The sequence below is a fragment of the Erpetoichthys calabaricus genome, chromosome 5 (genome assembly GCF_900747795.2).
Source record: "Erpetoichthys calabaricus chromosome 5, fErpCal1.3, whole genome shotgun sequence".
Classification (NCBI taxonomy): Eukaryota; Metazoa; Chordata; class Cladistia; order Polypteriformes; family Polypteridae; genus Erpetoichthys; species Erpetoichthys calabaricus.
In genome coordinates, this window is record NC_041398.2 from 134,190,407 (window position 1) to 134,213,333 (window position 22,927).

At 37.6% G+C, this 22,927-nt stretch overlaps 1 protein-coding gene across 1 annotated transcript in view; it reads left to right on the top strand.

Moving 5' to 3' along the window:
* vps37a (VPS37A subunit of ESCRT-I) overlaps nt 1–22,927 on the top strand; it is a 57,353-nt gene that overhangs the window by 6,258 nt on the left and 28,168 nt on the right. Inside the window, exons 2-4 of the mRNA XM_028802052.2 lie at nt 6,458–6,532; nt 13,407–13,524; nt 19,268–19,368. Of these exons, the coding sequence (XP_028657885.1) occupies nt 6,458–6,532; nt 13,407–13,524; nt 19,268–19,368 (294 nt within the window). The remainder of the gene's footprint in view (nt 1–6,457; nt 6,533–13,406; nt 13,525–19,267; nt 19,369–22,927) is intronic.

Here is a 22,927-nt window from a genome sequence, read left to right on the forward strand (position 1 = left end):
GATGTCACATGTGATGAAGACCATGGAGCGGCTGCTGCTTCACCACCTGAGGCCACAGGTCCAACACGCCCTCCACCCTCTGCAGTTCTCATTCCAGGAGAAGGTGGGAGCGGAGGATGCCATCATCTATATGTTACACCAATCCCTCTTCCACTTGGACAGAGGCAGTGGTGCTGTAAGAATTATGTTTCTTTTTTTTTTTACGGGTGGTTGGGGTAACCAGAACTGTACAGAGTAAATATTCCAGGTGCACACACTAACACTTTAAGCAGTCTGAATATAATGTTCCTTTATTTATATTCAAAAGTTTGTACCTTTTAATTAACAAATCAAATAAAATTTGTTTCTGCACTTTGGCCACAAAAGGTTGCCTTCTGTTCTTTTTGCCTGTGTGTAGAACTTTGCATTTCAAAGTGTTTGGCCACTTTTGAAGACTATCCAAATACAAATGGGTAAGTTGTAGTAAATGGTATATGATATATATTTATGCTTTGTTTTTAAATATCTGAAATCCTTTGTTCATTTTAGAAACATTACAGGTTTCTCTGACCAAAATAGCTAGAATGTATAAGTATTTTAGAAAGAACCAGGCTTAAAGATTTCTGGTGTATTACCATTTTTAGATTCCTAACAATTTTCACTGCTTATTACGTCATTTAATTAAAGGAGCAACATCTAGTGAATATAAAACACAAGAATGCAGACTTTTGTTTTGGGAACATTTTGATGAATCATGAAATATTTTTCTTGCAATTATTAATGGTCTGTCTGAATTTACTGGAAGCATAATTTAAAGTCTAAATTCAAGATCACCAGGAAAGACACAAGAGTGATGTGTTACAAAGAAATGAAGGTGAGCTTTGCTTCAGGAGAAGAGGTAAAGTCAAAGCCTTGGCACTTGGTGTTGTCCGGGGTGCTGAATGCATTTTCAAAATGATCATCTCAGTGCATCTATCTTGTTTAGGGTTATGAATGTTTACATTATTGTGCAGTAATTTTCATTCCTTGATTTGATTGTTTTAGACCTCCCAGCAATCTGTTTTGTAGTTTTCTTGATTTATGTTGTTGTTAGCTATGAAGAAAAACTGAAGCACCATAAACTTTTTAATTGTTTAAAAATGTATTTATTTAACAAGGAAATACTACATTTGTGTTTTTCATTTCAGTTATTGCACTAGTTAGATGATAATTTGTTATTTGGGTGGGGGCGGGTTAAAATATTCTCATTGGATGTGTTCACTAAAATCTATTGCATTTCAAATGTGTGGCAAAAGGAAGTGCTTGAAATGTGTTCATTGTTTACCTTATAAATATAAATGTTTTGCACAAATGAATTTTTGTGTTGCTTCAGTTAGTTTTAGTGATAACCCCTGGTCCAAAATGAACAAACTCCAGTCTAAATTTGTAGTCTCAGGAATTTTATTGTTTTTGCACCTTAGGAGAAACAGCTTTGTGATTTTTAACCAGTGGACCCGAATAAGATTTTTGTCATCGCCATTTTTAATCATTTCTTTAAAGGATAAGTGCTCAAGATGTATAAATGTAGAAGACAATGTTTATAATGTATTTTAAGTTTACTGAATGCTTACTATTTAAGTGACCTGACACAAACTAAGATAAAAATTAGTGTGAATTTAATATTTTGAATATGCAAGATAGCATGGTACGTGGTAACCGAGTAGTCATCATAGCATATGTGATATATACTCTGTTGTATTCATGTATTGTAGCAACAGATTGCTCACTTTTGAGTTTTGTGAGCAATATCAAAAAGCAGTTATTAAAGTCAAATGTAACTTTACATACATGTACAGTACACTGACTTTCCAATTTATTAGGAACAGCTATAGTAGCCTGTACAAGTAGCACCTCCTTTGGTTCATCAGGATGCATTGCTGATGAATACTTTACTAGGTGGAAATGAGTGTTACACAGTTGCTGCAAATTCAACAGCCATGAACCGACCTTTTCCTCCACATCCTTCCAAATAGAATCGTGAACCAGGGACTATGCATGAAAACTCTGTCATGTTCCTGGAATATCATTCTGAAAGTATCATTCTAAGTGTAATCTGTAGCCATGAACGTAATTAACTTTTGTCAGCAACGATTTTCAGATGGGCCTTGCCATTCAAAATTTCTTCAGTGGGTATTAGGAGCCCTAATATATGCCAGGAAAACATTCCCCGCACCATCACCACTGGCCTGTCCTGTTGAAACCAAACAGGATGGCTGTATGTACATAGGTTGACTGTGTCAATGCTAATTCTTAGATCAGCGTGCAGAAAGAATCTGAATTTGCTTGACCAAGCAACTTTTTTCCCCTCTTCATGTGAACTGATAAAGGACAATGCAGGATAGATAGACAGCAATGATTCAATTTCATATGGTATGTTTTTAATGTAATCAGTTTAATTTACAGGATATAGCAATTGAAAATTCATATTAACTCGAGATGTTATTATCCTTCTACACAACTAAAATTGTATAAAGTAAAAACACATTTTAATACATGGAAGTAAGGACTTAATTTTGTGACTATTTACAATTTTATAACAATATGGGAAATTATTTTTTCTTTTATAAGAGGTAATTGTATAGTCATTTTATTTTTGTTTTCCATTATACATAGTGTTTAATTCTTCTGCATTTATTTTTCTATTTAGAAACATTAAGGTAAACATTAAAAAAACGAATGCAGTCTGGATGTGAACCATGATGCTGCTAACTTAGTCAGTCCTTCTACCATATGAGCTATTCTGCAGTGGCAATAGGCTGGCACTAGTATTGCACTTTCTGTCTATTAAATTAGATGCATCTTAGTGGTTTTCTCCTTTATTTTATTTTTTACGATTAACTTAACAAATTGGAGAGATCAAAATTTTCTGGGACTCTGGGCCATGAGTTTGATATATTAATGAAATCCTTTTTTCCTTAGCCTGGAAATAGCCAATAATTTCTTGTCAGTCAATGAGTCAATTAGGGACGTCTATATATATATATATATATATATATATATATATATATATATATATATATATATATATATATTATAATATATACAGTTAGGTCCATATATATTTGGACAGAGACAACTTTTTTCTAATTTTGGTTCTGTACATTACCACAATGAATTTTAAATGAAACAACTCAGATGCAGTTGAAGTGCAGACTTTCAGCTTTAATTCAGTGGGGTGAACAAAACGATTGCATAAAAATGTGAGGCAACTAAAGCATTTTTTTAACACAATCCCTTCATTTCAGGGGCTCAAAAGTAATTGGATAATTGACTCAAAGGCTATTTGATGGGCAGGTGTGGGCAAGTCCGTCATTATGTCATTATCAATTAAGCAGATAAAAGGCCTGGAGTTGATTTGAGGTGTGGTGCTTGCATGTGGAAGATTTTGCTGTGAACAGACAACATGCGGTCAAAGGAGCTCTCCATGCAGGTGAAAGAAGCCATCCTTAAGCTGTGAAAACAGAAAAAACCCATCTGAGAAATTGCTACAATATTACGAGTGGCAAAATTTACAATTTGGTACATCCTGAGAAAGAAAGCAAGCACTGGTGAACTCAGCAACGCAAAAAGATCTGGGGCGTCATGTATAAACGGTGCGTATGCACAGAAATCTTGAGTACGAACGTTTCCATGCTCAAATCGCAATGTATAAAACCTAAACTTGGCGTAAAGCCACGCACATTTCCACGGTACCTCATACCCTGGCGTACGCAATTTCTCCGCTCGGTTTTGCAGACTGGCGGCACCCAGCGTCAAAGCAGTGCTACTTTTCCTGTGTAGTTTCCCTTTCTTTCTTAGACCCACATTCCTGACGTGGCTTTATAAATACACTGAAATTAACTGCATATTGTTTATTAGTGTAATGCATCTGATTGTAATTAACCTGTAGCAATATAATGGTCCAGGGAATAGCCATAGTATTCCAAATACCATAACTGCTAACTGTATCTTCTTCTTCTTTCAGTAGCTCCCGTTAAGGGTTGCCACAGCGGATCATCTTTTTCCATATTACTCTCACTGCTCCACTTAGAGTATTTAAGGATAGACGGATAGAATAATTAAACATGTACTATGAAAATATTTCAATGTTCCTTAAACGTTTTGAAGAATTGGCATTCTAAGCTTACAGATGGCTTAACGTCTATTACAGAGCTGATTGTGTGGCGATTGGGTATTTGGAGACAGAAAAGTAAGGACAGGAATTGGAGGTGAGTACGTTTGAAAGAGACAGTACTTCTGCAATTATTTCATCGAAGGTCGCGCATGGCGCAGCAAGCTATGAGCCCCTCATAGCAAGCCTCTTGCGTGAGATATGAACAATCACTGCGCCACCGTGTTCCCATGTTTAATAACATGCTTTCATTCCTATCATCATGAAAAAGATATCACGTATACATCTCAGTATTTTAATTATTCAGAGAGCTGTAATATCACGAATGTAATGGATTCTGTGTCCTGTCGGAGAAAGAGAAAGAACGGAAGCACGTAGCGATTCACACACACAGAGCACATAGAAGATCAAACACAGAACAAAGCATTTAATGTGCTACTTTAGTTACGATGGGATTTGAGAAACTAGTAAAATAAACTATTTTAAGATGAAATTTATGATGTTTTACTTTAATGACAAAATAAACTACGTGATTGAAGTGGAAATTTCGAGATTAAAGTTGACATTTCGTGCTTTTTTCCCCACTGTGTGCCTATTTTTTTTCTCTGTATCCTAATAAGCTTTCATATGACACTCAGACGGTGGGCTGCGAGTTGCCTTTTCACGCCGACTTTGATATGTGACAACTTTTTTATTTCAGGCACTGTGCGACTTTGTGAACTTGAGCTTTCGAGTTTCTCCGGCACTATGTCACTCGATCAACTTCCTTTTGTTGATTATACCACTGTTTAAACCAGCAAATAGTATATTTTTCCTTGCCTCCACTTGGTATTCACTGAAATTCTTATATTTGCCCCCGTGCTTTTCCCATTGTCTTTTCACAGAAGACTGAGCTTAAGGGCTATTTATATTGATTTGCATCTTCAAAGAGGCGTAATTCTGGGAGGAGTTGGGGCAGGACAGAAGGCGCATGCACGTGCGTTACTTTTGACACTGATCGGGATTTATGTAGTGGAAGAACATGGAAGTTTGCGTACACACAGATTCCTGCATCTGGATTTTTCTGTGTGTACGCACATTCCCGCTTTTGTGCTTACGCCATGATATAGTGTGAGTTCTACACACGGCATTATACATGAGGCCCCTGGACGTCCACGGAAGACAACAGTTGTGGATGATCACAGAATCATTTCCATGGTGAAGAGAAACCCCTTCACAACAGCCAACCAAGTGAGCAACACTCTCCAGGGGGTAGGCGTATCGATATCCAAGTCTACCATAAAGAGAAGACTGCATGAAAGTAAATACAGTGGGTGCACTGCAAGGTGCAAGCCACTCATAAGCCTCAAGAATAGAAAGGCTAGATTGGAATTTGCTAAAGAACATCTAAAAAAGCCAGCACAGTTCTGGAAAAACATTCTTTGGACAGATGAAACCCAAGATCAACCTCTACCAGAATGATGGCAAGAAAAAAGTATGGAGAAGGTGTGGAACAGTTCATTATCCAAAGCATACCACATCATCTGTAAAACACGGTGGAGGCAGTGTGATGGCTTGGGCGTGCATGGCTGCCAGTGGCACTGGGACACTAGTGTTTATTGATGATTTGACACAGGACGGAAGCAGCCGAATGAATTCTGAGGTATTCAGAGACATACTGTCTGCTCAAATCCTGCTAAATGCAGTCAAATTGATTAAGCGGTGTTTCATGATACAGATGCACAGTGACCCAAAACATACAGCCAAAGCAACCCAGGAGTTTATTAAAGCAAAGAAGTGGAAAATTCTTGAGTGGCCAAGTCAGTCACCTGATCTTAACCCAATTGAGCATGCATTTCACTTGTTGGAGACTAAACTTCAGACAGAAAGACCCACAAACAAACAGCAACTGAAAGCCGCTGCAGTAAAGGCCTGGCAGAGCATTAAAAAGGAGGAAACCCAGCGTCTGGTGATGTCCATGAGTTCAAGACTTCAGGCTGTCATTGCCAGCAAAGGGTTTTCAACCAAGGATTGTGTTACAAAAATGCTTTAGTTGCCTCACATTTTTATGCAATCATTTGGTTCACCCCACTGAATTAAAGCTGAAAGTCTGCACTTCAACTGCATCTGAGTTATTTCATTTAAAATTCATTGTGGTAATGTACAGAACCAAAATTAGAAAAAAGTTGTCTCTGTCCAAATATTTATGGACCTAACTGTATATACACACTGTAATTTCCTTATGTTGTTCTTTTTTATATGGATTAATCCATTACTACTTCAAATGATGTGCTTTCTGGTTGGTATAATAATGGGATAGTGAACTTTTCGTGTTTTTTATTCTTGTAGCCTTGCTGAAATCCACAAGGATGTTGAATACAGAATACCCTTTACTGTCAACAACACGACAATTAACATTAATATGTGAGTATTTGTTATAAACGCAAAAGTAATCAACAGAAAATTTTAAAGTCTCTTCATTGGTGACAACTCTTTCCAGTCACAAGGCTCAACAGTTTTAAAAGTGATTGCTAGGCTTGGCCATCAGGCATCAGCTTTTGATTGCTAAAACTGTAAATATGGTTGATGTTTTCAGCAGCTTATGTTTGGAATAATTAAAATACTTTGCAATTATACTGTACATCAGCTTATTAATGAAACAATGACATAATTAAAAACTTTCTTGCTCTAACCAAACTATTTTAGTGTGTATGTTTTACCTGCTTCATTCAGCACTTCAATCCAAAGTGTTAGTATTTAATATGTAATTAAAAAATAATAAGTTTTAATGTTAGCCCTCAATCCCTGGTATGCAAAGTTCCACTAGTAGAGCAATTATTTTCATGGTGTGCACAGATCTTGCAAAAATGAATCCAGCAAATTGCCGCTTTTTTGTTCATCCAATTTATGGCAGGTTGCTAGAGAATCTCTATAGAATAAGTCAACAGTATAGGGATTCCTTGCAGGCTGCAGCAGCTTTTCAGTAATGTAAACATTTTTGATGCATTAAAATATTATATTTTTTAAAAGATTCAATATATGTATGTACACACTCTGTATAACAAACATTATGTAAATGAAAAACAGTAACAGTCCTCCAGAAGTTTTTAATGTACAGTAAATCTGAGAACAGCCTGAAATTGAATGATGTAAACTGAAATTTAATTGCTTGCAGATCTTTATGACAAAAATAAATATTTCATCTGACATTCTCTTGCTTTTCTCATCAAATAAATAAAAGGTTGCCCTAGAGCATCTTTTTGCTCTTTATATTCATGTGTAAAGCACTGCAAGAGAGAGGAAGTTTTTCATATTGGCTTCTCACTACATGGGAGTTGTTCACTTCTAGGCAACAGTGGTTCTGATAAGTAGGTTTGCAGTTGCGGTGGTGAGGAACTGCTCGAATGTAAAAATTCTCCAACCTCTCCACCAGCATCTAGGTCTGAATTGCAAACTGAGGACTTAAGAGGCATTTACTCTGAAGGTGCTTATGTGTAAATGTAATCTTTAACTGTTCACCTTCTGTTTAACATCATTTCTTCTCAAATATTGGTTTTCTAAATATCTATCCTTGCGTATTTTATACAAACAAAGAAATATCATTATTAGTAGTAGTAATGTTGCCAGTAAATTGTTTATTAACATTGTAGTACTTTGATAAAACAATCCAAAACAAGTCAACAAATGTGTCAAAGACCTGTTTTTGCTTATATGTAATGAAAATCGGTGTATATTGCTGTGCATTGTAATCATAAATATTTTCATTAAATATTTTATCAGTTATATAGCACTAAACATCTTTGTTTTAGTTCCATCAAAGCTGACATTTTCCTGGCACATGTTGCAGTTAGTACCTCTTTCATTTTCATATACTTCGACACAGTGGTTCTCAACCTTTATTCTTCCAAGGTCTTCCAGTGAACCACGAGAATATGTGAGGTCCTCCCTACACAGGCCATGATATTTACCCTTTTTGTACTTTTGCTGCAGTCTTGGCCAAGGCGCTTGTCTTTGAACTTACACTTATATTAACAAAAGCATTTTGCTGCTAGTGCTAATGCATGGCTTTATTTTTTTAAACCATAGTATGATATTAATAGGCCAGTTCAAAAGCAACCTAATATGTTTTTATTTAATAAAAGTATTATATAAAGAGTAGGCATTTTTAAGGGATAAGTAATGTCCAGTAATGACAAATACAGATTTTGTCACTGCAGATATTTTGATAACAAAATCTGCTGACTTAATTACAGAAGCTAGTTTGTTATCCTCTGGATTCCGCATTGATGTGTTTTCACCAGCAGTAGCTACATTTAACATGAGTGAGAATGCCAATGCATTTTCTATCCAAAAACAACATCAAAAAAGGCAAAAGAATCATTGATGGCACCTGTGCAGCATTTAAAAGTGAGTCCAGTGTTATTACAGACATGTGTAAAGTTGACTTTCCTTCAAAAGACTGTCCAGTCTTTGCTAACATAGTAAAACACTAAAGCTCTGGATAGCAGTGAGGTATGTCACTTTCTTTTCACTTTTTCCTAATGGGTCATAATGAGCAGCCTATTCCCATTCTAACTACAGGTTTGTAGCTGCGATGCGCTGATGAACTTGAGTGACCTTTAAACCCCTGAATTGCTGTGCGTATGTGGGGAGTAAGTGTGATCTCTATCTGAACATGATGTGGACATTTGAAATGCATTTTAATGTCAGTTGTAATCTGATCCAGGTAAACTAATATATATCTACTAGTCATTTAGCCCGTTACAATAACGGGCGCTAGAACAGTAGTGCATAAACATTAGTAGGAACAGTCTATATTAAATGGCAAGGGACTTTGACCGCATTCTTTTTGTTGGTCGTATTTTTCTTTCTTTCAGCCTTTCTTTTGTTGATGTTTACTTGCTGAGCTGACCGTTCTTCGTGGGCTGCCGCCGTGTATTGTGTGTCTTTAATTTTCTGTGACAGTAATACTGTCTTGTACGGCTCTGTTCAATAAGGGCGCGCACAAAAAGGCGAGCCTCAAAAGGGTGACCTCAATCGCCTTTTTGTGCGTGCCCTTATTGAAGGATACCGTCTTGTACGTCCGCTGGCTTGTACGTCCGTAATATACCTTTAATTTTCTCTGGCGGTAATACAGGCGTGCGCGTCGGTAATATGCCTTTAATCTCCTCTGACAGTAATACTGGCTTGTATGTGGCTGTAATATGCGTCACTGTATTGTGTACCTTTAATTTCCTCTCGCAGTAATACTGGTTTGTATTTCCGTAAAACGCCTCTAACTTTCTCTGACAGTAATATCGCGCGCCACACCGTGCCCCGCGCATGCGCACTTCACCAGAAGACACCCACACACGGACACCTGGACGCACATAGGGATTTATTACTGTGAGAGGAAATTAAAGGTACACAATACAGTGACGCATATTACAGCCACATACAAGCCAGTATTACTGTCAGAGGAGATTAAAGGCATATTACCGACGCGCACGCCTGTATTACCGCCAGAGAAAATTAAAGGTATATTACGGACGTACAAGACAGTATTACTGTCACAGAAAATTAAAGACACACAATACACAGTGGCAGCCCACGAAGAACGGTCAGCTCAGCAAGTAAACATCAACAAAAGAAAGGCTGAAAGAAAGAAAAATACGACCAACAAAAAGAATGAGGTCAAAGTTCCTTGCCATTTAATATAGACTGTTCCTACTAATGTTTATGCACTACTGTTCTAGCGCCCGTTATTGTAACGGGCTAAATGACTAGTGTATGTATATATGCATATATAATTAATATATATACAGTAGAGTCCCGCTAATCCGAACCCCGCTAATCCAAAAATCCTCCTAATCTGACTAGGGGAAAAAAATAATTTTTATAAAATTTCTGAACTGGGAAAAGTAAAGAAAACAAGTTTTTTCAAGTTATGTCGTACGTTTAATGTACATTTAAGAAACTTGTCATTTTTCAATTTCGCTGTCTAACTAAAAATCCAAAATACAGCCTTACTTAAAATTGAAACAAGTTCGAATTTACTCACATATGTAGAATCCATGTTCTGTACAGCATTTACACAAAACATAAAAAGCAAACCATTATCTAAGAGATAAAGTCAGTGATCTTCTTCTGACGCAACGAACTAAAACGGCTTGAAGAAGCAATGTTTCGCCAACGCCGCATAAACATAAAATCTGTTGGGGTTGCATCGCCGTGTTGCTCAACGTAGTGCAAAGCGAGATCAAGGGCACTGGCTGCGGCAGTGTGTGGAGCAACATCAGTTGGCGCGTCCCCTTCCTCCTCCCACATTTGGTGGGAGAAAAATAGCCTTGATATCATCGCAAACAAGTTGCATTTCTTCTGGATGTGACGGAGCATTGTCTATAAGCAACAAAGCACGAGGAGGCAATCCATTTTCTTTGTTAAACGCCTTTACTTTTGGCACAAATTGCTTGTCAAACCATTCTTGGAACAAGGCACGATCCATCCAAGCTTTCTTTTGATTTCTGTAAAAAACAGGGAGAGAGTTCATGTTCTTAAAACAGCATGGTTTTGCCGATTTGCCGATAACCATCAGTGGAAGCTTATTTGTGGCAGAAGCATTGCTGCAGGCCAACACAGTTAGGCGCTGTTTATCCATTTTAAACCCTGGTGCAGATCATTCCTCTTGTGATGCAAGACTTTTGGTAGGCAATGCTTTACAGTTAAGTCCTGTCTCATCTGCGTTGTAAACTTGCTGGGGCGAGTAGGAAGAAGTGATGCATTTGAACTCCTCAAGGTATTCAACAGCTGCTTCATTGTCCGCTGACAATTTCTCCCCAGTTATTGTAAGCTGCCTGATTCCATGTCTTTTCTTCCATCGGTCTAAGAAACCACAACCAGCCGTAAATGATACGTCACCGTCCATGAGCTTGTTCAATTGAAGCGCCTTTTCTTGAATTAGAGGGCCAGTGATAGGGATTCCTTTCTGTCTTTCTTGTGTAAACCATAAGAAAAGTGCTTTGTCCAATTTTTTGTAAGAAGACACTGCCGTCTTGCTACGTTTTTCAATCGTTTTTTCACTTGTGGTAGTGCAAAACTGCTCAATTTTACCTCTGTTCTTTTTCCAATCGGAAATTGTTGCTTTCCCGACACCAAATTCCTTCGATAACTGAGTGGCACTTTCACCTTTGTGAAGTCTTTTTAACACTTCCAGTTTTTCTTTTAATGTACACGAGTTATGTTTATGTTTGCTTGCCATGATGATTAACAGCAGGGACAAGCACAGAATGTAAAGAAACCACACTACACACCACTCACAAGGACTCACAAAACACAGGGCAAGTGCGCGCACACGAACAATACCATTGCACAAAACACATCACTCAGCAGTAGCAGGTGGCACACTGACTCAGTGACTCATAGTTTGGGAACGGAAATCAAGAGGAATGCGTAGGTCTAGGCGGGGGGTCTAGGTCACTGCCCTTCTGCTACTACTCACGTACTGCCCGTCATATCGATTTTACCTCCGATCACAGTCACACTACAGTGCAGTTTAAATTGCAGTGTACTAGAATACGTAATTTCTTACCTTTAATTCTTGCCACATCAGACGCTTAATACGCCTCATAAAGTCAATATATGGCATTATATGACAAAACTCCGCCTAATCCGAATTTTCGCTAATCCGAACAGGGTTCGGTCCCAATTAGTTCGGATTAGCGGGACTCTACTGTATGTATGTGTGTATATGTATATATATATATAATATAAAGATAAAGCCAAATACCACTGATTCACTCATCACGAAATCTTGCGAACCATGAGGACTTGGGACTTGAAATTTGGAATGTAGGTTACCCTTGGTCCATAGGTGCTTGCTAAGAAACAGATTTAAAAATTTTGTGGTCCAAGCAGGTTCTGTCTGTATGTCTGTCCGCTTTTCATGAGAGAATTACTTAACATTTTTAGATCTGGTTGTTTTCAAGCAAATTATAGAACTTTCCAGTTGATTTTGCAACTTCTCTCATCGCGCTAAGTACCATAGTTCGCTTGCGGTACCGTTGTATTTATGAAAATCCTACAAAGTGGCTGTGGGCAGAGAGCTAGGGGTCTTCCTCATTCACTCGCCAGCCTCTGTTCGAGTTGGTCTACGTCTTGCCATGTGTTGGAGTGCACCTTGCCTCCACTTAGCTAGCGATACCTATTTGTTCAACAGACATTATCATCTACAGATTGTTCAGGAATAACGTTTGACGTTTTTGAGAGAGAGATCAGAGCTCCATGTGTTTTAAAGGGTAGCTGCTGATTGCCAGAGATATGTCAGAGCTGAACACGATCAGATATAGTGCCAACGTCTATTGATTTTTAAGGTTTGTCCTGTTTCATTACTATGTTGGCGCAGCCACAGGGTATAGCTAGTATACATATAAAATCTATATATGAAGCACACTTTAAATGTGGTCTTTGAGAAAACTAGTAGTCATCATGGACCATATGTAACATGTTTTGAATATTGATGAAGAGGGATGTTTAAAAACATTTCAAGTTTGACACCCATGCTGTAGCTTGAATTTTAGTGATTTAATTATGATGCTGCTGTTATATGTTTATTTTCATCTGTCTTGTGGTTTCCTTCGGAGTTTACTGTAGTCGAGGTTAAGTGCTTTAATGCACTTCAATGCTATTTTCTGTGGGATTTTTCAGCTCCTGTTGTTCATCTCCCAGCTGCATTCATACTCTGTTGCTCCAATTACAAGACAGGGACATTACTGCCTAGCTAAAGGAGACTTTTATTATTGTAGTTACTTGCACAATTGGCTGCCACACCATTGCACAGTGGCCAACTGTTACACTTACTTACCTACTTATTTACTTATTTATTTATTTATAACTTGCCAGCTTTATTTAATGCAGGTAAAACAAGTGTAATATGCACCTGTGCATCTTACATTTTTCAAAAATCAAATAGCATTTGGCAAACTGTATGCCAATCTACTGATTATTTATAATGAGCAAAAACCAGCTAGTTTTGATCAACTTCCGAGAAAAACGTCTGCATCACTAAAGTGGCTGCCATTAATTCAATCATTGGCCAAGAAATGGTTTGCAGTTGCCAATAACAGGCTGGCAACTGTTAATGTTGAGCCCTGAGGCATGGAATAAATTAACAAATATTGCCATTTCTGCTTTTGTACAATCTAAAGTGTATTGTTTAATATTTGTATAGATGAAGTATTTGGTATGTAGTTATGATTTTAAAGAGTTTGGTAATTATAATTACCAGTTGTGTTTTGTTTTTGTTTTTTTTCCTCCCCTAAAGCTTACTTCCTCCACAGTTTCCTCAAGATAAACCTTCTGTTAGTGTATTCCCTCCAGTAAGGCATCACTTGATAGATAGCTGCGGTGGATCTATGGTGATCAGCCCTCTTATAAACAATGTAAGTAATGGTGGTGTTAATCTTCTTTTTATTTCAGTTTAGCATCATGCTTCTTAAATAGTCCAAGTTCAATACTAAGCATGTGTTGCAGCGCTACTGGATAATTTCAGACTTAGCATGCTTTATGGATAAAAAACACTATGATGACTGTATCCGAAAAAAGTCGGCTGTATTTTTTAATATACTGTATAAAAATATCATCAAGGCCTTAGAAACAGTGATCTTAATATACCCAAGCTCTTAGGAGAACAAATTAACATAATCATACCTCCCAAACATTTTAAATGCCTTTGTTGGAATTTAATATGAAAACTTATTACCTACATTCAAAATAAATAATAAATAAAAATTGCATAATTTCACAAAGATTGCCTTTGGGGTCAATAATAACATTGCACGTGCATGTGTTTCTGCCGTCAGCTAGTGAGAAGCATGTGCGTAACGTGCAATTGAGTAATATGCATATATTTAATTCTGCATGTTCTGAGGAGTAAATTTAATCTGTACAGTTTGGGGTCACTGGAAGACGGTGGTTATTGCAGCAGCACTGGGTATAGTTTCATTGCTAAGCTGATGACACACAGCTATATCTATCCACTAAATCCACTTCTGTTTTCCCTCCAGATGCCCTTATGGCATGTCTCCAAGACATAAAGATATGGATGACTCACAATTTTCTCCAACTAAACAGCAATAAAACTGATGTGCTCCTCATTGGCTCTAAATCTACACTTGCTAAGGTTAACTATTCTTCTATTTTAATCAACAATATTAACGCAAACATTTCTTCCCAAGTTAAGAGCCTGGGCGTTATTCTTGACAGTACTCTCTCTTTTTCTTCCCATATAAGTATAATTTCTCGGACTGCCTCCTTCCATCTCCGAAACATTTCTAGACTTCGCCCTGTTCTTACCAAGCATAATACTGAAGTATTGGTTAATGCCCTAGTCACCTCACGTATAGATTACTGTAATGCTATTCTGTCTGGCATTCCACAAAAACTTATTAATCGCTTACAATTTATTCAAAATTCTGCTGTCAGGATAATAACCTGTTCTAAATCCACTGAACATATTACACCTATTCTCTCTCAACTTCACTGGCTCCCTGTTAACTACAGAATACAATATAAAATACTGCTCTTAACATTTAAAGCTCTCCACCACCTTGCTCCTCCCTACCTCACTGATCTCCTCCATATTTACACTCCCTCTCGCTTACTCAGATCTTCATCTGCAGCTCTACTTTCTGTAGCACACATCAAACTCAGTTCTATGGGAGCTTGAGCATTCTCTCATACTGCTCCTCAACTCAGGAATTCTCTTCCCTCTCGTATTAGTCAGCTTGATTCAATAGCACAGTTTAAAACTACTCTCAAAACTTATCTTTTCAAGCTGGCATATCAATTGTGAATTCTACACAGTTGCTGCCTGTCATATTTGTTTGTATACTAATTTATTTCTTTGTGATTTATCATTTTCTTGTTTTTATTTTATTAATTGTTGTTTAACTTTATTGTAAGGTGGCCTTGAGTGATAAGAAAGGCGCCTATTAAATAAAATGTATTATTATTATAAGGCAAAAAGCAAACATGGTAGATGGTACGCTAGTCCTTTGCAGGTCACAATCAAACACCAAGTTAGAACAGAGTTTGTTGTGTCCAATCCAATGACAGAAATCTGTAAGTAAAGTATTTATTTAGTTTTAATTCAGTTATTTGAAAGCATGTGTTCTGGTGGCACAGTGGCCAATGTTCATACCTCAAACATGTGGGGGCTTAGGTTGGAGATGGAAAAAGGGAACGGACGTTAGTCCTTCGAATGCTGTTAAATGAATAACAATTTTCTTACTGAACAGGCATTACTGGCACATTTCCAGTGTTCGTTGTTAAACAGGTAATGATATCCAGTTAAGCAAATTCACTAATGAGAATCAATCCAGAAATGCATTTTAAAAACATGGAAACTATATACAGACCCCAACAAAGACAGGGAGTAATGTTAGCTCTTTGCCAACACTCTGCCTGTATTGAAACGTCTGTACTAAACTTGAAACTAATTAAAACTAAATGTATACATATAACGTTTGTTCAGTTCTTATAATTTGATTGCCGTAATGTGTGTACTTAATATTTAGTATCAATAGTAGATAGCTGAAACAAGTGCATGCATGATGATAATGGGAGCAACAGGCAATACTTTTGTGATGTAATGCAATAAAATGCTATTTTTTAGTTGTGAAAATTCCAAGCTACTTTTCAGAAAACAAAGTCTTCAAACAAAACCTAACATTGGACATATTAGAATTAAGGTTAGGAAAACAAGATCATAAACATTTTGTTTATTTGAACGTGTTTGCAGTTAAAGCCACTAGAGCGCTCAAAATCCAGTTATCATTCAATCTGTGTTTATCAAGTACACAATCAGGTCTGCAGCAAAAACTAATAATGCTAATGGATGATCAGTCTCTCTAAGCCTTCCATGCTCAATGTTATCACCATTCATGGTTTCCAAGTAGTGCACAGCATTTTGCAGACCTTTACTGAATCACCTTATTGCCAGAATGCACTGTAATAATAAAAAGCTATTAATCACCAAGGACTAGTTTGTCCCCATATGGATTAGTCCTCTTTACACAGTTCAGTTTTTTTTTCTTTTTCATTTTACTTACCTAATGCTTTACTTGAAAAGCTGATGAATGATAAGAACAAATGGGATAATGATAGTCATTGCAAGAAGTTGTCAAATTACATACTGATACAATACATCAAAATGGCACAACTGAATCAAGTCAAGTAATATAAAAAAAGAATACCAACCTCTGATAAATTAGGCAAAATGGGTTGTCAGACTATTCCTCATTGGTTTTCTTCATTTTGGGTGCACTGGTGATGCACGATAAGATCTGAATACAATAAATGTTATAACCTTTTATAACACAGTCATGGAAGCAACAGTGTGGTTATAATCAGGCATCAAGCAAGAAAGGTCGACAGAGGGCTTGAGACTGAGATACTGTAGTGTGTACACTGAGAAAAGAAGTGTTAATTTTTGGATTCAGGGTATATTATTGTGTGTATAAAAAGCATTGTATATCATTATATATAGCAGGTGTCAATCTATGAGCTTTTGATGCTTTTTATAAGTTATAACCATTGATAGCTTGTTTTTTAGTTGGTCCGGTTTTACTGGATACAAAAAAATTGTTAGTAGGGTTTGGCAATATATTGAATTTTCAATTTGATTTTCTATTTAATAAAAATTAATATGCAAAAGAGAGGAGGTTCAGAAGAGGAAGCATTTAGAACAGGTAGGGTTAGCGCTGCTGTTAGCAAATGGTTTAATTTTTCTAGGATGACAGTTCAAGCAGTACAGCATCTAAAGATAGCAATGGTAGTTTTGTCTTACATATCCCCATGTTGTGGCAAGTCCTACTTCAAAACACAGAAGAGATCATGCAGTGTCCACTATACCACATTTTTCCATATACTTTCTATAATTATTTGTCTGGTAAAATAGTAAGGTGGATGCACTTGTCTCTGACTGAATATTTTCTTAGTTCTGGGAGTAATGAATGATATGGGTGATATATTTGTTTGCATGGGATAGTTTTTTTTTTTTTTTTTTTTTGTTTTGTTTTGGTCTGGTCTCATGACCCCTTTAGCGCTCAGTACGCAAGAATCTTTCAGTTACTTGAAAAGTTGGAATATTGATATCTCACTATACCCCTTTCTCAGTGTCTACTCAGAAAAAAAGTAAGCAGTTGGGCAAGCTTATAAAATACACAGGTAACCACTCACATTGAGGCCTGTTGAGGTTTTTTTTTTTTTTTTTTTTTTTTTTGTTTACTGTAAATTAGCAGTTCTATCAGTTTCACAACAAATTTAGACATACAATGTCTCAAATAAGTAAAGTTAAGTTAGCAGCAGCCCCAGGCAAAAGTGATCTTTATCGTCTGTAAAATTCGTCTTCTTTCCCTTCCTTTATGCCCGGTGTTTAGCATTTTTTGTGTTTTTTTCAAATTTATTTCCACAAAAAATGTCAGGCTAAATTCTCATGTGTCATTTTTTTTTCTAACATGCACATCAACCATTGAACAGGAGCAAAGACTTCATACGCATGTACTCGTCTCTTCTCTGCTAACAGTGAAATAATCAGCAATTGCTTTACATATGACAGTGCATTGTTCACATTATGAAGTTCTGTGGAAATGTATTTTAAGTGCCATAGAATTAAAGAGGAAACTTCATACACAGTATAGGAAGCAAAGTAGATAACTGACAGATATGTTTTTATCCTCTTTAATAAAATCCCTGTGTGCGTCCATGTGTGTGTGTCTTCTGATGAAGTGCACATGTGCGGGGCACTCTTTAATAAAGGACATCATTGTTGGGGAGAGTGCTGATTGGGTACTCACGGCCACGAACAAAAAATCCGTTGCTGGGGAGACGCCATACATACAATAATCAGCTGCATGCCAGCACAGATTAAAATACTGGGGAACTGCACGGTACTTGCTGGAGAGACGCCACCGCCACGATTATCAGCTGCACGGCAGACATTACATCAGTTCCTGGGGAGACACTGCTGATTGCCCACTGTTGTGACAGAAAACTAAACGCATATCACGGACAAGGCAGAAGTACAGGGAAGGGTGAAATGAGTGGCATTCACCGGCCTCTAGCAGATGCTTCAAAGGCCGCCTGACGCGTCACACAAGACAGAGAGGGCGGGACCTATAAAATATCGCGTGGCCGATCCAATCACTTTTCGGTAAATGAGGTAACACCTAAAACATAAGGCACGAAAAATCCAATCGGGTACTGAGACGCGGAGACCAGCTTCCCCAAAGAGGTGGGACGTGAATAGCACCAATCAGAAAACATCATCAAAGTAATGCAATATTATTTGAAAACGAATAGCATCAGATTGGGTGTGATTTATACTGGCACTGTTACTTAGAGTCAGATCAGAAGCTGAATAAGCTCCTGTTCTGACTCTAAGCAAAAAAGCATGAATTAATCAACAGAAATAACCGCTATCGACATTTTAAACTTAACTATTTACAGTGCATACCACTTTATAAATTTTATGTCCATTTGAGGCTACAAAGAAAAAAAAAACACTTCCTCCCCAACAGGGAATCGAACTCGGGTCTGTACGACGCGGCAGGGCTGCCGTGCTCTGAGCCGGCAAATCTCAGCGTTACGCCACAGAAGGTGTTGTGACATCCTTAAAACTTTTGTGAAAGTGTTTATTTGATGTTTGGCCATCAGGCTTCACACATTCTATAGTTTATGCCTACATTTTGTGACATTTATTACTAAAATATGAAAAAGTTTCTGTTTTAACAATGTGTTTACACAGATTACTGTGGAAACGGAGCACACATGAAATGTGTGTGTTCCAAATAACGATATATTATTTCCACTCTAAAACTCCAGTTCAGTCACTCCCAGATAATCAAACAAGGCATGAGCTGGGAAAACTTAGTGAACGTTATGCGATGGTGGGGGATGGAATAGTCGTCTTAATCGTCACATTTAGAAGACAAAAGAAAGGTGAGAACGGTTTTAAGGTGGGCCGGATCTACGAGTTTTTTCGTAGACTCTGGTAATTCTAGTGTTAATAAAAAAACTGTACTCTTCAATTCATAAATTGACTTTTTCTCTTTAACTTTTCATTTTTATGAAGTGCAACATAATCAAAATTACTAACACGTTTCATATTTTCTATTTCCTTAGTTTTCAATGCACTCAGATTTGGGCAAAATAATACAAAGTATTCTGGATGAGTTTTGGAAGAACCCCCCAGTTCTGGCAAATGCATCTCCTGGTTTACCTTTGTAAGTATGACATTTCTGCTGAAATAAATGTCATTAAATGTTTGCGGTCGCGGTGGTGGTGGTTGTTGATTAAGGTAGGGCTTTATCGTGATTTCTTCAGAGCCTAGAGAGTTGGCGCATGTTAAAGGTGCTTTCTATTTCTTTGTCTTGATGATTTTTTTCTTTTCTTCTGTCACTTTCTCTTCATTTTTCTTGTCTTATGATGAATAGCTTTATAATATGGCCAAGACAAATGTGTTTGCTTTATATATGTTGTTTACTGCTTGCGTACCTCTATGTCCTTTAGTGAGGCTGGGCTTAATGTGGTAGCCAGGACCAACTGTATTACAGAGCAACTTCCACAGCTAAGGTATAGCATTTGATTGAGCCCTTGAACAGAAGGCTCATCCAGTCTGTTACTGCTGGCAACACCCTGTGTAATAGGGATTTCTGCTGTGGAGCAGAAGTTAAACTCTGAACATAAGTGTTCTTTGTCCAGATCTTTTTTCTGTCTCCGTGTTTCTCTTCATTTCTCTCACCTTATGATGAATAGCTTTGTACTGTGGTTGTGTAGTCATTATGGTCTCACACAATGATCCTCTTTTGTGAAATTGAAATAACATCTGCTGACAGATGGTGATCAATCAACCCTTGCATTATAGATGACAAATGTGTTTATTTTATGTATGGTGCTACCTGCTTGCGCACCTTTCTAACATTTAGTGAGACTGGCCTCAATGTGATATCCTAGCCTAACTGTATTACAGCGACTTCCACTGTTAAGGTAGAGTACTTGATTAACCCTTGGAGCGGAAGGTTCACCCAACCCTATGTTGCCAGCGACACCTTAGGTAGGAGGGATTTCTGCTGTGGAACAGAAGTTAAACTCTGGGTATAGGAGTTGCAAAGGGAGTGGGTAACAAGTGTGGACACTGGTTTACAGAGGAAAGCAATGGGCAGGTTTGCAGCTACAGCAAACATTTCACATGCCACATCAAAGAAAGGAGTGCTGTACAGTAATCCCTCGCTATATCGCGCTTCGCCTTTCGCGGCTTCACTCCATCGCGGATTTTATATGTAAGCATATTTAAATATATATCGCGGATTTTTCGCTGCTTCGCGGGTTTCTGAGGACAATGGGTCTTTTAATTTCTGGTACATGCTTCCTCAGTTGGTTTGCCCAGTTGATTTCATACAAGGGACGCTGAGAAGCTACCCAACTTACTTTTCTTTCTCTCTCTCTCTTGCGCTGACTATCTGTGATCCTGACGTAGGGGTGTGAGCAGGGGGGCTGTTCGCACACCCAGACGATACGGACGCTCGTCTAAAAATGCTGAAAGATTATCTTCACGTTGGCTACCTTTTGTGCAGCTGCTTCCTGAAGGACATGCTGCACGGTGCTTGCATACTTAAAAGCACGAAGGGCACGTATTGATTTTTTTATCTGTCTCTCTCTCTCTCTGCTCCTGACGGAGGGGATGTGAGCTGCCGCCTTCAACAGCTTTGTGCCGCGGTGCTTCGCATACTTACAAGCCAAACAGCCCTATTGATTTGTTTGCTCCTTTGAAGAGGAAGATATGTTTGCATTCTTTTAATTGTGAGACTGAACTGTCATCTCTGTCTTGTCATGGAGCACAGTTTAAACTTTTGAAAAAGAGACAAATGTTTGTTTGCAGTGTTTGAATAACGTTCCTGTCTCTCTACAACCTCCCGTGTTTCTGCGCAAATCTGTGACCCAAGCATGACAATATAAAAATAACCATATAAACATATGGTTTCTACTTCGCGGATTTTCTTATTTCGCGGGTGGCTCTGGAACGCAACCCCCGCGATGGAGGAGGGATTACTGTACCACTTTGTCCTATAGTGTGTAGTATATGCAACACCTGTCCTTCTCATTTCACCCCTGCTGCTGGAATAACTGTAGCAATCTTTAGGTAGAGTTTCTTTCACTTTTCTGATTCATGTACTGTGATCACTTAATTTTGCCTTGTTTCATATTACCTAATGAGGATGTGATTGAAAGGGAAGGTAGTTATACTCTCATTTCAATTACCTTAAAAGGTGTGTGGCTACACCTGGTGTCAAGCTGTATTTTACAGTCAATCTGGCCAGTACACTTCTTTGCCTCCCTGCAAAAAGAACTAGACAGGCACAGAGGCATCTGGAATTCTCAGTCCTGCTTATAGTCATTTTCACTTTAGTCCCAGCATGTTTGGAATGAGTATATGGAGTGACTCTGACATTATGCATGTTTTGATTATGACAAATTGATTATAAATTTTCGGTGTACAAATTCTTAAAAATAGTTTCTAACTAAAATTACTTTTTGTTCATTACACTGAAGCCTCTTCTTACCAGTTAAAATGTACTGTGTTATTTTGCAATGATATTGCCTGCTTGCAGCTGCTATCTCTGTATACATGTGTGCTTCAGTCCTCATGCGACAGGTTATAACAGAGATGGATTCCGCCCTCATGTAAAGTGCAGTCAAGTGACAACAACTGAACAGATGATATAGATATACATTTGTTTTAATTATGTTAAACTTTATTAAGTTCAGTAAAGATGTTTTAACATGGGGTGGAGCAGTATACAGTGCATGCAGGGCTGTTCTATCTAAGATGGCTTGGAATCTTAAATAATCAACATAGATTTTATTTGATACATGAGTTGTCCATTTGGTCTGGTATAATAGTACACAAACTATCCCTTTCACAGGCAGTGGCTTTTTCCTCTTTGGATAGAGCCACCTGTTTTTACCACTTCCTCTCAAAATTTGTGTCAATTTATCATTATTTCACAGAACCATTGGCCACTACATGAAGTTATCAGTCATTAATTAAACTTGTTCACGTGGCCTGAACTGGTGCAACAATGTCAGACAAGAGAATAGGCCAGTAAGAGTAATTTTCTTATTTTTAGACCCTCATGTGGTATTTGTATTTTCATTTTTTTTTTTTGACACATGTTTTTCCTATTTTTGCATTTTTTCTTCCTATCTCTAGCAGCCAGACAGATACGTAGACACTTGTTCTTTTTTTTTTTTTTTTTTTTAAAGTGGATTATATCTTACTGCTTTTAAATATAATTTCATCACAAGGAATTTTTATAGTTTGATACCTTTAGATAACAATGACCTATTTTGCACATGTTTTAACAAATAATATCCACCAGTTTTTATATACGAGGGCAATCCCAAAAGTAAGATCTCCTATTTTTTTTAGAAAAACAAACAACCGTTTATTTTCTATAATGTTTATATCATTTTAAGGGTTAAAGACTTATTTATTTTTCTACATAATCGCCATTTCGGTTGATGCATTTTTGTAGACGCTGTGGTAGTTTTAGAATGCCCATGTCATACTAGCTCGCCGCCATGTCCTTCGGGAAGCGTTGAACCTCATCTTTCACCTCTTCGTCAGAGCAGAATCGCCTTCTGGACAAATGTTCTTTCAATTTAGGGAACAGGTGGTAGTCACTGGGTGCCAAGTCCGGACTATAGGGTGGGTGATGAAGTTCCAACCGCCGATCTTTACGCATGTTTTCCTCAACCTTCGCGACTGTCTCGTCAGAAATT